The sequence below is a fragment of the Oryzias latipes genome, chromosome 3 (assembly GCF_053564925.1).
Source record: "Oryzias latipes strain Hd-rR chromosome 3, Olatipes_Hd-rR_3.1".
Taxonomy (NCBI): Eukaryota; Metazoa; Chordata; class Actinopteri; order Beloniformes; family Adrianichthyidae; genus Oryzias; species Oryzias latipes.
Genome location: NC_136239.1, coordinates 2,137,110 through 2,153,728, shown reverse-complemented (window position 1 = coordinate 2,153,728; position 16,619 = coordinate 2,137,110). Strand labels below are relative to the sequence as shown.

General features: G+C 44.2%; 1 protein-coding gene across 1 annotated transcript; it reads left to right on the top strand.

Annotated features, from left to right (window-relative positions):
* The first annotated feature begins 8,221 nt into the window (after positions 1 to 8,221).
* On the top strand, positions 8,222 to 15,919 carry LOC111946827 (uncharacterized). The gene is made up of 14 exons (XM_023951574.2): positions 8,222 to 8,362; positions 8,442 to 8,537; positions 9,750 to 9,955; positions 10,039 to 10,176; positions 10,631 to 10,769; positions 10,861 to 11,518; positions 11,929 to 12,070; positions 12,147 to 12,290; positions 12,380 to 12,442; positions 12,652 to 12,710; positions 14,061 to 14,652; positions 14,838 to 14,937; positions 15,171 to 15,360; positions 15,438 to 15,919. Exons 1-14 carry the CDS (start codon positions 8,354 to 8,356, stop codon positions 15,572 to 15,574), a joined length of 2,673 nt encoding a protein of 890 aa, XP_023807342.2. The 5' UTR covers positions 8,222 to 8,353; the 3' UTR covers positions 15,575 to 15,919.
* Positions 15,920 to 16,619: the final 700 nt, after the last annotated feature.

Genomic DNA, 16,619 nt, shown 5'->3' with positions numbered 1-16,619 from the left:
ACTATCTTTAAGCAGCTTGAAGTTCCTGTGACGACAGTGGCACATATTATTCAGAAGTTTAAGACCCACAGGATAGTAGCCAACCTCCCTGGACGATGGAAGAGGAACATTGATGACAAATTGAGGAGACAGATAGTTGAACTGTATCCAAAGAGCCCAGAAGAACCTCCAAAGACATTAAAGGTGAACTTCTAGATCAAGGTACATCAGTGTCAGATCGCACCATTCGTCGCTGTTTGAGCCAGAGTGGACTTCATGGGAGACGACCAAGGAGGACACCACTGTTGAAAGGAAATCATGAAAAAGCGAGACTGGAATTTGCAAAAATGCATGTTGACAAGCCACAAAGCTTCTGGGAAAATGTCCTTTGGACAGATGAGACCAAACTGGAGCTTTTTGGTAAAGCACATCAGCTCCATGTTGGTAGACTCAAAAATGAAGCATACAACCAAAAGAACACTGTCCCTACTGTGAAACATCAGTTCTGTTCTGGGGCTGCTTTGCTGCATCTGGCACAGGTTATCTTGAGGTTGTGCAAGGTAAAAGGAAATCTCCAGATTATCAAGGCATTATGGATGTATGCTTGTATGTGCTTCCTAGTGTCAGAAAGCTTGGTCTCAGTTCATGGGTCTTCTAAGAGCGTTCATAGGAAACTCAATGAAGCTGTGGAAAACCACCCTTGAAGCCAATGGCAAGCCACTTGCACAAGTGTCCATCAAATATGGGATATACCAAGGTGATGCTCTGTCACCACTGCTGTTCTGCACAGGTCTGAACCCCCTCAGCCAAATAATCAGCATGACTGGCTATGGATACCGACTCAGAAATGGGGCCAACATCAGTCACCTCCTCTGGATGACATCAAGCTATATGCTAAGAGCGAGCGTGACATTGACTCCCTGATCCACACCACCATGATCTACGGTACTGACATTGGGATGTCATTTGGGCTTGAGAAATGCAACCGGATGGTGACAAAGAGAGGCAAGGTAGTCCACACAGGACGGGTCTCACTTCCTGAAGGAACAATAGCAGACATCGAGGACAGTTACAAGTACCTTGGAATTCCACAGGCAAATGGCAACCTGGAGCAGGCAACAAGGAAAGCTGCAACAGCTAAATACCTCCAACGAGTAAGGGAAGTCCTGAGAAGCCAGCTCAATGGCAAGAACAATCAGAATCAGAATTACTTTATTGATCCCACACGTGGGAAATGTGTTTGTTACCATAGCAACTGACAGCAGAGGAAAAAAAAGACTAAGAATAATATAAAAAAACAAGAACAAAGAATATGTTGCATAAATGCAAACAAGACCCGGGCAGTAAACAGCGGGTGAGAGGGGTGTTATTTTATATATATATACACTGAACAAAAATATAAACGCAACACTTTTGTTATTGCTCCCATTTTTTATGGTATGAACTCAAAGATGTGAAACATTTTCCACATACACAAAATAACCAGTTCTCTGAAATATTGTTCACAAATCTGTCTAAATCTGTGATAGTGAGCACTTCTCCTTTGCCAAGACAATCCATCCCACCTCACAGGGGTGCCATATCAAGATGCTGATTAGACAGCATGATTATTGCACAGGTGTGCCTCAGACTGGCCACAAGAAAAGGCCACTCTGAAATCTTCAGTTTTGTTTTATTGAGGGGGTCAGGGGACTCAGACAACCAGTCACTATCTGGTTTGACCACCATTTGTATCATGAAGTGCGACACATCTCCTTCGCATAGTGTTGATCAGGTTGTCTATTGTGGTCGTGGGGTTATGGTATGGGCAGGCATCTGTCATGGGCGATGAACACAGGTGCATTTCATTGATGGCATTTTGAGATACCGTGACGAGATCCTGGGGCCCATTGTTGTGCCGTACATCCAACAACATCACCTCATGTTGCAGCATGATAATGCACGGCCACACAATTCTTGTAAGCTGAAAACATCCCAGTTCTTGCATGGCCAGCATACTCACCGGACATGTCACCCATTGAGCATGTTTGGGATGCTGTGGATCGGCGTATACGACAGCGTGTTCCAGTTCTTGCCAATATCCAGCAACTTCGCACAGCCATTGAAGAAGAGTGGACCAACATTCCACAGGCCACAATAGACAACCTGATCAACTCAATGCGAAGGAGATGTGTCGCACTTCATGAGGCAAATGGTGGTCACACCAGATACTGACTGGTTGTCTGAGTCCCCTGACCCCCTCAATAAAACAAAACTGAAGATTTCATAGTGGCCTTTTCTTGTGGCCAGTCTAAGGCTCACCTGTGTAATAATCATGCTGTCTAATCTGCATCTTGATATGGCACACCTGTGAGGTGGGATGGATTGTCTTGGCAAAGGGGAAGTGCTCACTATCACAGATTTAGACAGATTTGTGAACAATATTTCAGAGAACTGGTTATTTAGTGTATGTGGAAAATGTTTTACATCTTTGAGTTCATACCATAAAAAATGGGAGCAATAACAAAAATGTTGCGTTCATATATTTGTTCAGTGTATATACTATACAGTGGTCTTCTGCCGGGGACTTGATGTGCTGCAGGGCAGAAAGCGACTTCCTGATGACTGACACAGTTTTCAAGTTAGAAAACATTTCACCTCTTTTCTCGTTTCACCCCTAGCTTTGGCTTTGCTAAAGACGGCCTTGAAGTTATGATAACAGGGGGAACAGAAGAGAGATCGATATTTTCTGACATGGTGGTATCGGAAGACAGAACGGGTGGGATGGCTGACTGGAGACAGTTAGCCAAACAGAACGCGCTCCAAATATCCACACGTTGGTGGATCCAGTCGAACTGGGGATTATGGATCTTAAGCCAAGAGTAGCCTAAGACAACCGGGTTTTTCTGTTCGGCTCCAGAGTCAATTAAAGCCTGAGCGTTAGTGACCTCCGAGTTGCAACATAGCTTGACAGGGATATAACAAAAGTCTTTCCGGGTGGAAATGACTGGCTGAACCTCACACGGCCTGTCTTCTAGCAGGGGGATTCGGGAGTTTAAACGAAGTTGACATTGTGATACCTGGTGTCCCTGGTTGCTTCAGTAGAAACACAGCCTTTTTTCTCTGCGTTTTTAACGTTCTTCGGCTGATAGTCTGGAATGACCGAGTTGCATAGGTTCATCTGGAGGTTTACGTGGTAATTCAGACGGCGATGAAACATTGGTAACGATAGGTTGCTGTAAGTTGTTAGGTGATTGGTTACGAGACTGATGACTGCGTTCATTCTGGCGTTCTCTAAGGCAGGTGTCGGAGCGTAGAGCTGTGGAGAGAAGTTCCTCAAAAGATTGTGCTTCAGGTTGGGTACAGAGATGGTCTTTTGTGGTGTCATTAAGAAATTGCTTAAAAAAAATACCTCGTAGAGCTGGGTCGGACCATCCTGCCTCCACCGCTAGAATTCAGAAGTCGATCACGTGATCGCTGACATTACGTTGCTTGAGGCTCAGTAATTGTCTGGTGGCGATGTCTGATGGGATTAGCTGCCAGGAAGACTTGAGCCCATTGTAACGCCTTGTTCCAGAGAGAGTTGATAATCAGAGTTGTCTTACTGTGGTCCGTGTGATTGAATCTGGGAGCTTGTTGAAACAGGAGTTGACATTGTAAGAGAAATCCTCCACAGTTTTCAACATCGCCATAAAAAGGTTCATGCTGGAGATGATAACTTTCCAGGGTCGTGGCGGAAGCGGAAGTAGTCATGTTGCCGGAGGGCGGAAGTGGAGCTGAAACGTCAGATTTGGAAAATTGTCCTGTTAATTCTAATAATGTTTGGGTCATACCATCCAGGTGTTGGAATAGATCCTGTTGGGCAGAAGCCATTTGTGTCAAAGCATCCGCTTGACGTCCCAACATGATGCCCTGCGTGTTGACTGCTAGGTGGAGGCCTTCCGGGTCAGCAGGGTCGGGAAGTTGGCCAGTCTATACTTCCACTATTGGAGATAGTACTTCCCAGGTAAGAAAACTTGTCTACTTCAGCCAGTGGAATACCATTCAGGAGCACGATTCGTGGGTTCAGCTTTGCCTTATGGGTGTCTTGGATTAGGACTTCTGTTTTCTTGATGTTGATTGTTAGTCCAAATCTTGTGGAAGCTTTAGCAAAGGCTGTCAGTAGCTCTTGCATGGCCTGAAGACTGTGAGTTACAAGCACTGAATCATCCGCAAAGATCAACTCCTGTATCAGTAGTTGCCGTGTCTTGTTCTTTGCTTTCAGGCGCCTAAGATTGAAAATATCTCCATCGCTTCTGGTTCTAATAAAGAGGTCACCAAGTTCTTCTGGCATGATTTGTAGGACTGCAGTAAGGAAAATAGTGAATAAAGTTGGTGCAGGAACACATCCTTGCTTCACGCCATGTCCCACACTGAATGCATCTGAACAACTATCACCACAGCAAATGCTAGCAGTCATACCATCATGAAAACTGCGTAACACTCTGATAAAGGTTTGTGGGCAACCGTAACGACTCAGTATCTTCCATAGGGTGTCTCTATGAACCGTGTCAAAAGCCTTGCTGAAATCCACAAAGGTGACGATTTGTGGTTGGCGTTATTGGCAGAGGCACCATGACAACAACCACCCTTTTTACAAGAAAATCTTTAGGAAAATCAAGTTTCTTCTAATCCCCAGCTACAATAAAGGACAAAAGGTTGTAGAACAAAAGGAACTCCCTTCATTCAAGGAAAAATACAGAAAATAAACAGATTAGGTGCACAAAACCATAGGAATTGATGTGGCTCCTGTTTGCTGTGTACAGATGCCGTGACTGACAGCTGAAACTCAACATGAGTTCCTGTCTTTGTCTTGATCTTGTGTGCAAACAGAAAGAAAGGAAAAAAATCTATCGGCCTTTGTTACGACAGAACACAAATCACCGTATAGAATGAGTGTGATGGAAACTAGCAGGATTAGTGAACTATGAAACTGAACCAACAACAACATTGTTCTGAGAAAAAACAAGTGCTTTTGACGGGAACATGATGTTGAACTTGAGACACGCCTTTGATCAGGATGCTGGTTACAGTAATCTGGAGAACAAAAGCTGAAAGGAAAAAGAATCAATTCTCAGACGTTTCTGTGGTTGAGTTGCAGGAAGCTGCTATTTCTTTTCTTTTTTTTTTTTCTTTTTTTTTTAACTTGTCCTGTCCAACAGCTGGGCAGACAGATGAGAGCTGAGGGCCTCTTGTGTTTGTACATATTTTACTTTAACAAGAGGGGTTATTAATCTTCAGACAAACCAAAGGTATGTCTGAATAAACCCCTTTTGTAATTGAGGCCAAACTTTATTAATTTCAATCACGTTTGAAAATCTTTGGTGTTGGACCGGACGGAAAAGGAAAGAGGGGAAGAAGAGAGAGGGACGCTAGGGAGAGGGGGGGGTAGGAGGGTGATAATAGGAGGGGAGGGGGGATAAGACCATGAAGCAGCATAAAGCAACAAGTTTACTGGTTGTTAATCATTATGGTAAGGTTCAAATGTAGTACAAAATGGGCGGGGCCTGTCCACACACACACTCAAATGTTATAAACACACCTGCTAGCTGCAAAAATGTCCACCTGTCGACATGTACACAAAACAGATAGTGTTCACACTCATACTTATGCCTTAAAACCAACTAGTGTGAAATATTTCAGTCATTCAATCATGCAAACTGTTAGTGCAAAGGTGAGCTAACACCTGTGCTCAGGTGAGTGTTTATGTTCTTCTAAAATGGATGGTGGAACGTGAAAAGAAGGAGGGAGAGTGCCCAGCCATCCCCAACCCCAAGACCCCCACCGCAGCAGCAGCAGCAGCCGGAATCCCCCCAACGCCACACGGGAACCGGCAGGGAACAACCGCCGCCCGGGCGACCAAGCCCGCCACCCAGGCCAGGGCCAGCAGGACCGCCACAAGGCCCCCAGAGCCAGAGAGCAGGGAGGGAAAGAGAGCGTCGCCCCAGCCCAACCAGGAGAGCAGCCCCCCCGCCGCGCCGGGAGAGCCCTACGCAGGGCCCCACCGGAGAAGGACGCCCACAGCCCGAGACGAGCACCCCACCACCACCCAGGAGTTCCGTGCATCCCCCCTGCCCCAACCCCAGGTACGAGCCAGGACCCCCCATGGGAGACCCGCTCCGCACTCCAGGCAGCCATCCTCCCGGCCCACGGTTGGTCCAGGGAGGAGCAAGGCAGGGGCCCGCCGCCCCCGCCTAGGAGGGGGGAACCCCGGGGAAAAAAGAGGGCCTACAAGGGGTGTTGTAAATATGGCCCGACCAGGCTCGGCCACATTTGGAAATTTGGCGGGGCCCAGCGCTCAGGAGCAAGGACCAGAACCCACCCCCCAGGGACACGAACACCCCCGGCTCAGATGTAATGTGAACCCCCCCACCGCGCGGAGAGAGCACCGCCGGGCCCAGGAAGCCGGCACCCCGGGGACACGGCCGCCGTTGCAAAGGGGCCCGTACCCCCCACCAGGGAAGAGGTAGGGGACAGATGGTCCTAGGTCCCACCTTCCTTGCAAAATGTGTGTGCGTGTATGTGTGTTTGAGAGGGTGTGTGTGTGCATGTGTGTGTGTTAATGTTGGGATGTATATATTGAGGGGGGAGGGGTGTGTGTACTAAGGGGGGTGCAGTTAAAATTGGCAGGTAGGGCACTAAGGGGACATCTCCTGATTACACACAGTGACGTCCCTTCACCCTCCCCACCAAGGGGCCCTAAATGTCTAAGGTGCGATTAAAATTGGTGGGTAGGGTGCTAGGAGGACATCTGCTGCTTGCTGGCAGTGATGTCCAAGCACCCCCCCTACCAAGGACCCTACATGTCTAAGGTGCAAATAAAACCGAAAGACGGGGGGCACACTCCAAACGGCAACCATAGGAGGGGGGCCACCGCCTAGTTACCCCCCCCCCCCCCCCCAAGGCTCATCGCAGGCTAAGCCCCCCACCCCCTCACCCTAATATGAGGTTATATAAGTTGGGGACAGCTGGTAGACTGTCCCCCGGTGGTCAAACAGCTGTCCCCCGCCCTCCCCCAGCAAGGGGGCCAGGCCCACCCAGCCCAGGGGCCCCACCCCCGGAGGCGCCGACACCCCAGGCCCAGCACCACCCACCCCACACAGAGAGAGAGTAGCCAGAAAGCGTCCCCCCCCCCACCCACCCCCAAACGCCGGCCCTAAAAGGGCTCTGGTCAGGCCTCGACGGGACCGAGGCAGCCAACCGGCCGGGGAAACCGCCAATGGCCTCAGCGGAGACCCCAACCCGTCAAGCCCCCCTGCCCCGTACCAATAGCGCCCCCCCCCCTCCCCCAGAATGCCCCCCAACAGGACAGGGCCGACAAGACCCCCCACCCCACCCCAGACCCCGCAGCCGAAGCGGATGACACCCAGAGCGACCGGGGGCCCCAAGAGGGTTGTCCTGTCCCGCCCCAGAGCCAGGGAAGGGCCGATCCCAGCCCCAGGTGTAGATGGGCAGCCCATCCAGCGCCGCTGGAAGGAAGCTGGTATTTCTACATTTTGGACAGAAATCTTGCTGCTGGTTGAGGAGCATCTGCAGTTACATACTACTATAATTATTGGCGGAAAGGCCTGAGCTTTTGCAGCAGCAACATTGACTTCAGTGGTGCGGCGGATCCACCCAATCTGTACACACACTAAAGAAAAATCAATTCACCCCATTTACTTTTTCCTGACCGTTCCGTTTTCCTACTCTGCCCTCTTAACTTTGTGTCTGTGTATCATCAATAGAAACTTGTCGTCTTTTTCTTGTTAATGATTATCCAGAGGCTTTTTTTTCTGTCGCTGGTCCTTCTGAAGGATTTCTCTCATTCTAATTCTCTCCTGTTGTTTCCTGCATGATGCAGGATTGCAGAAAGATTTGGGTTCCTTACTGACATAAGTTTAAGAATGCTTACAAATATTTAGCCTGAAACAAGTGATCCTATAGTCAGATGACGTTACTTTCTTCTGACTCAACCTCTGTGCAGAATTTTGGGAGTGCTTGGTGAATAACCACTGCAGAAGAAACAAAAGTAAAAATAATTTGATGGCTGGAAGCTAAGATTAAAAAACAAAGTTATTTTAGTCAAAATCAAGAACATTTTTATTAAACGTATCTTAGTTAAATTAGAATTAAAATAGAATTTCTGGTGTTAATCTTAACTTGTTCTTTAATGTCTGGACCACTTTCTGAGCTTTTTGATTAATGGAAAAAAAACTCCACTCTTTCTTCCAAGATGGAGAAATATTTTGTTTCCTTTTTGTTGAAAATGAATCCTTCAAACCGGTTCTGCAGCCTTTTTCCGGTTCTGGAGCCCGGTGTGCATGCCACTGGACTGAGGTAGGCGTCTCCACCTCCTGCAGACTGCTGTATAAAGATGCTGCAGGTGCATGTGAGCAGCATCTTCTCCACAGAGTGGACTTTGGAGCACCAACATGACTTCCATGGTGCTGCTCCTGCTTCAGACGCTGCTGCTGCTCCCGCTGGTGTCGGCCTCTCATCACTTTGGGGGAACCGTGAGCTTCAGCTACAAAGGAACAAATCCTGATGGATCCTTCAAGGTGATGCTTGCAGCAATAAATTCATGTTATGTATTACTCCTATTTAAGTCTCTTTAGTTAGCTTTATGGGCTTTGATTCTTTCCAGTGGTTTAAATATTTCAATTTCCATCAACCGTGAAAGAAAGAAAAATGGAAAGTTTGTCCCAACAATAATATTTCTACGTCTTAATTCACACCGTTCTGGTGAAACAAGTGCTCTGAATGATCTATTAGAACAGGGGTGTCAAACTCATTTTCACTGAGGGCCGAATCAGCATAGTGGCTGTCTTCAAAGGGCCAGATATAACTTATACATATAGCTAAATGTAATGAAAAGAAAATGTAACTACTCCTTGATGTAAAAAAATACATTATTTATGTATTATAACTGTTTAAAGTGGCAATTGAAGTTGCACAGAAAACATATGTTTGCTTGTTACTCTACCATAAATCCTTTTAAATTTTGACCGCATATTAAAACCCACATAACTCCATTAATGAAGGATCAGACTGTCCAAGTGAATAAAGAGAAATAACATAAAACTGAGCTGCAAAGATCATGTATTACATTTACATTTTGTTTTAGCATTTTTACAATGTTACATTTTGTAACATTTTACAAAAAAGGCAGCACACAGCCTTGCATCCAACTGATGGTTTGATGACAACAATTTGTCAGCAAACTCACAGAAGACCTGCAAAAACTGAATAATTACAACAGCAGCTAAACATGAATAATATGTAATCAACTAAATAAACAGTTTATCTTAAGAAATTAAAAACTCTTATGCTCTCGCGGGCCACATAAAATAACATGGCGGGCCACATTTGGCCCCCGGGCCTTGAGTTTGACACATGTGTATTAGAAGAGGATTTTATGAAGACAGTTCACCTTTTAATATTGATATCTAATTTAATTATAATATAATATGGACAGAAAAGGTAGAAATTATTATTAATGTTTTTTAAACGTTTTTGTATTTAGGATGCAGAGCAACAAAAGATAAGTTTTTATTCAGTAAAGTCCTAAATTATCAACATACAAATATTTTGTTCTTTATTTGAGTATTTAGCCTTTGAAATGTTTTCTATTAACTTTTGTTAGTTCTATTTTTTCACTTTTGTGTTTTCTTTTATATTTCATTAAACCAGAAACTCAAAAACAGAAGTGAAGTACATCTCTCCTGCTGCAATAAAAGAGTTCCTTCATGTTGCTAACTCTTCTTCTATAGGTTTCCTTTCGTAACAAGGCCACCTATGATGGATGTCAGTTTAGTCACTACTGGTCCTGCTCCAGAGGGAACTGTGGCTCCACCAACGAAGGGCAAAAAACTGTGATTGACAGCAGTAGCAATGCTCCCATCTACAACAGCCAATGGTGTGAAACGGAAACAGTGGAAACAAGAACTGTTGGGAGTGACAAACCATTTGAACTGAGGTAAGCATGTTTTCAATGAATTCTCATCTCCAGCAGATTTGCTGCTTTACTTGAACTTGAAGTTCAATTTGTCTTTTTCCCAGCGATCAGAGCTGTTGCTGGGTTGCAACACGAAACGGTGTCAATAACTGGAGACTGAATACTCTGGTGGATCTGGGAAGAAGATCTGACACCGGAAAACCAAACAATTCACCAGACACTGCCATTCTTCCCTTCATGAGGTAAACTTCAGTTGTGTTTTTTCCTTTTCCCTCTTTTTCATTTAAAAACACAATGAACTTGCTGGCAGGTTCATTTCTGTGTGGCTGTGTTAAACTGGGACAAACAGGCTGTCTGTCACATGGTTCATGGCTTCAGATCCCACAATGCATCTGTCTTCTTAGGCAAGACACCAGAATTCCAAATGTCTTCAATGAGTGTTTTGGTAGAAGTGTCTGCTAAATCCTGTGTAAGGTCATTCTCTACTGACCAAATCATAATGCCAGTTAATTGTTAATAAGGTATTTTAGAAAGCAGCACTTTTCAAACAAGTTGATTTCAAAGATTCCTTAATTGAAAGTCATTTGATTCATATCTGCTATGTAGTCAGTAACGTATGTGGTCATTTGTAATTACTTTCCTTGATTTAACCCAGTTTTGTTGTGAACTACTAGTCCTTCTTTGTGTCCATTCAAGAGTTCCTGAAAACTGCCCGCGGTCATACAAGCTGATGGCCTTTGATCCTGACGGTGACAGAGTCCGCTGTCGGTATGGAAAATACAATGACAGAGAGTGTGACGGATGTGATCAACCATCAGGCTTTCACCTTGATGAGGTTGGTTCAAAAACAGTTTTGTACAAGAATATCACAAACACAAGAAGTCGTGCTTTGCCAACTTCAGTTGTGTGGACTTTTCCCCCTTCAGGATTCCTGCACGTTGCACTATCAGCAGGGCAGTGCTGACCCAAGAGTCTATGGCTTTGAGATGGTGGTAGAAGATTATTCCAGACAGCATATTGATCTGTTTTACTCAGACGGATCAAAGGCCCACAAGCATCCACTGCTGGCCAGAAGGAAGAGGAGTGTGTTTGTGGAGAGTTCTACACCATCCCCTCAAAACCAATCAGAGCCAATCACACTACCACCATCCCCAACATCAGCAGCAAGCCGTTGGATGTGGCCAACATCAACCACACCACCAACAACAACAACAACACAAACAACAACATTACCAACGACAACAACAACATCACCAACAACAAGACCAACGACAATATCACCAACGACAACAACATCACCAACGACAACAACAACAAGACCAACAACAATATCACCAACGACAACAACAACAAGACCAACAACAATATCACCAACGACATCAACAACACAAACAACAACATCACCAACGACAACAAGACCAACAACAACATCACCAACGAAAACAACAACTCCAACAACAACATCACCAACAACAACACAAACTACAAGATCCACTACAAGACAAAGCACAACTACCGCAGGACATCCTCCGTACACCAACACTCCACCTCTCAGTAAATTGCCCCTCCAGTTTTCTTTACTTGGTAAGGATATTTGTGTTTGTTGTCAGATTTTCTAGATTTTTAATTCAAGTTATAAAAACCACCATCTTTTGATCCAGCAATGCTTTTTACCTTGCTACTGTTTTAACAAACACAGTGAACATACACAATGAAATATAAACTTTTACATGTTGTGCAAAACCACACCAAAGGTTTTCTGTTCCGATCGTATGACATCACAGCCTAAGCACTGAAGAACAAAGAGACAGTGTTATCTTAGGTGTAATATTTACATTTTCCACTGGTTCTTTTAGGATTTAACAGAGTCAGATTACATTTAGTTCAGACGAATACTTTTCCTTTTTTTTATCAGTGAACTCCAAGAAGCATTGTTGATTTTATCAAGCGGTACTTAAATTTAGAATGTTCTTGTCTCTCCTTCCTAACTGCAGTGGATCCAGCGGTCCCTTCCTGTAAAGAAGGAGTCTACCTTCCAACGTTTGTGCATCCAACCCCTGCAGATGGAGCACGCATTAAGGCAGAGGTCAACAAAGAGGTGGAGATTAAAGTCAAAGCAGAAGCAACTCATTCAGTGTAAGTCAGGTGGAGCTCAGAGAAGCCTGGTGGCTGCAGGATGCCATCAATCATCCTGTCTTTGGTTTTCATGCAGAATGCAAGACCTCATCATGAGTGGACCTTCAAACATTAGCATGCACAGGAGCACACACAATGAGTTTGTCATCCGGTGGACACCCATGGCAGATGACCTGGGAGAGCATTACCCAATCTGCTTTGCTGTGGAATCAGCAACTGGGTGAGCCTAGAGTTTGTTTCATTTAGCAAAAAGATAGTTAGGAGGAAGAAACAATCATCAACAATCCCTTTTTCTTCATTTTTTTACAGGTCAGCTATTAGCAGCTTTCAGACTGCCTCCTATAATCATGTTCATGCTACACCCGTCTCACAGTAAGTGACATTTCAGTTGTTAAAACCTTAAGAAAATTATAAATAATTATTTATTGGAATTATTTATTGACCCTATTAAGCAGATTCCCATTATACGTAACAAACACTGCTCTTTTTTTTTTTTTTCCAAAATAGTTTTTTATTTATATCTAGACATACATGAACACACATTTTCTCCTGGATGCAAAAGTCTTATAAATATTTTTTAGGTCTGGTGTCTATCAGACTGAGATGAGGTGTGTTCTTGTGGACGTTGGAAAGGAGCAAAGTGAGTCTACAATCTTCTATTATAAAAAGAAAACCTGACAATGGCACAAAGGCAAAGCGCCAAATATTGAACTCATTTACAACTACTCAAATATATCAGTTATTAATAAATCAGTTATTAAAGCATACTGCCTCACTTTTAGTACAGACTAAAGCCAAATCAGAATTTTTCCCCCTACCTTTATGGCTTCTCCCTAGTTATAGAAAAATTGGATCTTCAAATTCAAACGTTAGTCCCACTCTATGACGTCTTCAGTAGTCGCAGGTCAGCTACGTTGGTGCGGAGCTGCAAGCTCTAGAAATGCATAACATCGGCTTTTTTACCTTTAGAAAGGTCATGCTGAAAGAAAGTCATTACTTGCATTTAGATGTAACTTCTGTGCATCAGCGCACACCCACTTGAAGAAAAGCACTACTCCTCTGTTGCGCAGTGCGGCGCAGAACACCCTTGCAGCAGAGGGATGCCCTTTTTAAGGGTGAGCTTTAAAAAATCAATTTGGAACAACTCTACCCTTCCAAATGCCCCTACAATTGGAGGGGTAGGGAGAAGCCGTAGGGGTAAGGGATGAATTCAGATTTGGCCTAAGTATACTTGTAACACACCTGAATAAAACTACTTTTGCAGTGGGTCTTCAAAATGAATCCCCTCAGAAATGGCTCATTTAAAAGAAAATAGCAGCCAAAATGCAACTTTCCTCTATTCTATAAATGTACCGTATTTTCCGGACTATAAGTCGCACCGGAGTATAAGTCGCACCAGCCCAAAAATGCATTATAAAGTAGAAAAAAACACAGATAAGTCGCACTGGACTATAAGTCGCATTTTAACTTTCACAACCTTATATGACACAATCATAGCAGACTGTTTATCTAATAATTTCACAGTAATTCTTTGTCATACTTATTTATTTATTCCTTTCATGAAGCATCATTGGCCAACTAATACTCTGTTTTCATCCTGTATTTGTAGAAACAGTTATCATTTTTATTGCATTTCTGAATCTATGAAATCATTGGAAAATAGAATATTATGTTCTTAGCCTTCAAGATCTTACTGTAAAAAAAGTTTGCTGATTCTCTGAGTCACTTAACATACTCTTAACACTTAACATACCTCATACATCAAATTGACCCAGGAACATCATCTCTGTTCCTCACAAATGAACATAACAAGAGGGTTAACAATGTATTTATTTCAATTTATTTCTAATATAAGTCGCTGCGGAGTATAAGTCGCACCCCTTGCCAAACTATGAAAAAAAGGGCGACTTATAGTCCGGAAAATACGGTATGTCATTTTGTAGATCTGTGGAGATGAAGGTGTTTTTTAATGAATGGTTTCTCCCTCCAGTCAAAGCCAACGTGGTCTGTGGTGAGTCCTCCATGAGGGTGGAGATCCCCAAAGATTCCCTCACTGGACTTTCTGAAGACCATCTGGAGCTGAGTGACCCCACCAACACTGTCTGCAGCCTGACCACTCACTCCAACAGCTCTCACGTCATCGCCGACTTCCCCCTCAACGCCTGTGGCACTCAGATCGAGGAGGATGACGAGAACCTCTTCTTCAAGAATGAGATCACCACAGTGGACGACCCCAGTCAGCTGATCACCAGGAAGCACCTCATGGAGATCAGCTTCTACTGCCAGTACGCCAAGAAAAGCAACATGACTGTGGGTTTCACAGCTCACAGGAAGAACGTCACCGTGTGGGAGAGAGGCTTCGGCACCTTCACCTACCAGTTTGAGTTCTACCCAGACAGCCAGTACCAAGCCATGATTGACCCGAACTCCTACCCTCTGGAGTATGAGCTAGGAAGCAAGATCTACATGGAGATTGAAGCCTCCTCTTCACCCAACAACACTGAGATGTTTGTGGAGTCCTGCAGAGCCTCACCCTATGACAACCCCAACTACCACTCCACCTACACCATCATTGACAATGGGTAGGCATGAGAACATAGCACAGAGAAAATCCATCTATTTTCCAACCACAGGTCATATTCTGTTATCCGTGGCTCACCTCTTGGGTCATTCAGAGTCAAGAAGAAGAGTTTTTTTTAGATTGTACTTTGTGTGGTATCTTGCCATTCCCAGACAAAAAGACTAACATCTCTGTATCATCCTGAAGGTGCACAGTGGATCCAACTGTTCAGATTTACGCCCCCTCCAACCAGAAACAGTTCCGGTTCAGCGTGGATGCCTTCAAGTTCATTGGTTTGCATGATCAGGTTTGTGTTCTTATGTCTCGGTGTAGCCGCCACCGTTCTCCTTTTTCTGTGACAAAGGTCTGTAAAACCGCCGCTCTGACTTTAGAAAGTTTAACCCTGTGATAGGAGCTTGAATGAATGTGGTTCTGTGGCAGACATTTGAGGAGGATTTGACCACATTTGTGTTCCTGGTCCACTGGTCCACTGGTCCACAGCAGGAAAGGAAGAGTGACACAGTGTGATGTTGTGTTCAGGTGTACATCAGCTGCTCAGTGATGGTGTGTGAAGCAGGGAACCCCAACACCAGGTGCTCTCAGGGATGCATGAACTCCTCCAGTTCCAACAATCATCATCACATCCTCAAGAGAGAGGCCACCGTCCAGAGCAGACCTCACTTCATTTCCCAGGGTCCTTTGCGCCTGCACTCAGACAACAGTGCGTCAGGTATGTACGGCAGTCCAGAAGAGGTTTCTGAATCTGTGGGCAAAACTGAAACAGCATTGGGCCTTCCTTATTTCCAGCGATCAACCTGAACCTGAACCTGGTCTTTATTGCCGGATGTCTTCTTGCTACTTTGGGAATGATCTGCAGCGTGGTCGTCTTCAAGACCAAAATGTCCAAAGTCAGATACCAACCTCTACCAACCTACGAAAACTAAAGCTTGTAGAGGTGCAGGTTGCAGACCAGTTTTTATCCTTAAGCTCACGCTTTGGGAATCTTCATATATGTATGCATTTTAACAGATTGTTTTTTGTATTGGCGTTAGAAAATACATTCATGTGCTAACAATAAATACACTATACAAATAAAGAAATAATGGACAACCATTTAAGCAGTAGTCTAGCAAAAACTTAAATCCATATTTTGACCCATTGCTTTACAAAAAAGGACCTCAGGCCACACCCTCTCTGAAGAAAATTGTGTTTTTGGTGTTTTTAACATGTTCTTATGTCATTTTGCTGATGTTGGAGGACATGATTAAATAAAATCAAAATCAAAACTGTCTTTCTAAGCATTTCCTTTTTCAAATCTTACAAAATGCTGTTTCAAGAAAGTTTCTTTTATGACATAGAAAATGTGCTGGGGAAGGTAAGCCAAAGGTGAAAATCCGATAAAACTATGTCTTAGAATTTTTTATTCTACCTAACATTTGTGCTCAACACTGGAAAACAATGCCCAGCTGTTGCAGGGGTCCAAGCAGGTCACTGAGGTCTTCGGGTGGGCACCGCCTTATTGATGGATGTTTTGTTGAGGCTGATGACACCGAAACGGTTTAAGTTTGTGTTCTAACATTGCAGAAAAGCCCCTCTTTGGGGTGGACCCATGCCCTCAACTCTCTAATCAGAAGTTGCTAATCAGCTACCAATAAGCAATCACAACACTAAAAACTATTTTAGCCTAAACTAGATGTTTGTTTATTCTTAAGGACTCGATAAAAACACCCACGTCTCAGTCTGTCATGTTTCTCTACTACTCTCTGTCCAGATAAAGTTAAAAGTCCAGTACAGTTTTGTTAAGTGTATTTGTTTTTCTTAGGGTTGTGTATCTGTCCCTCTCGCTGGATTCAATACGTGTCTCCATGCATGGCCCACTTATGGCTGCATAAAAGATGAACTTTGTGGCGATACAACACAGTTAAATTCTTTTACATATATGTATACAGTAAACCCTTGTTTTTCGCGGGGGTTACGTTCCAAAAAGAA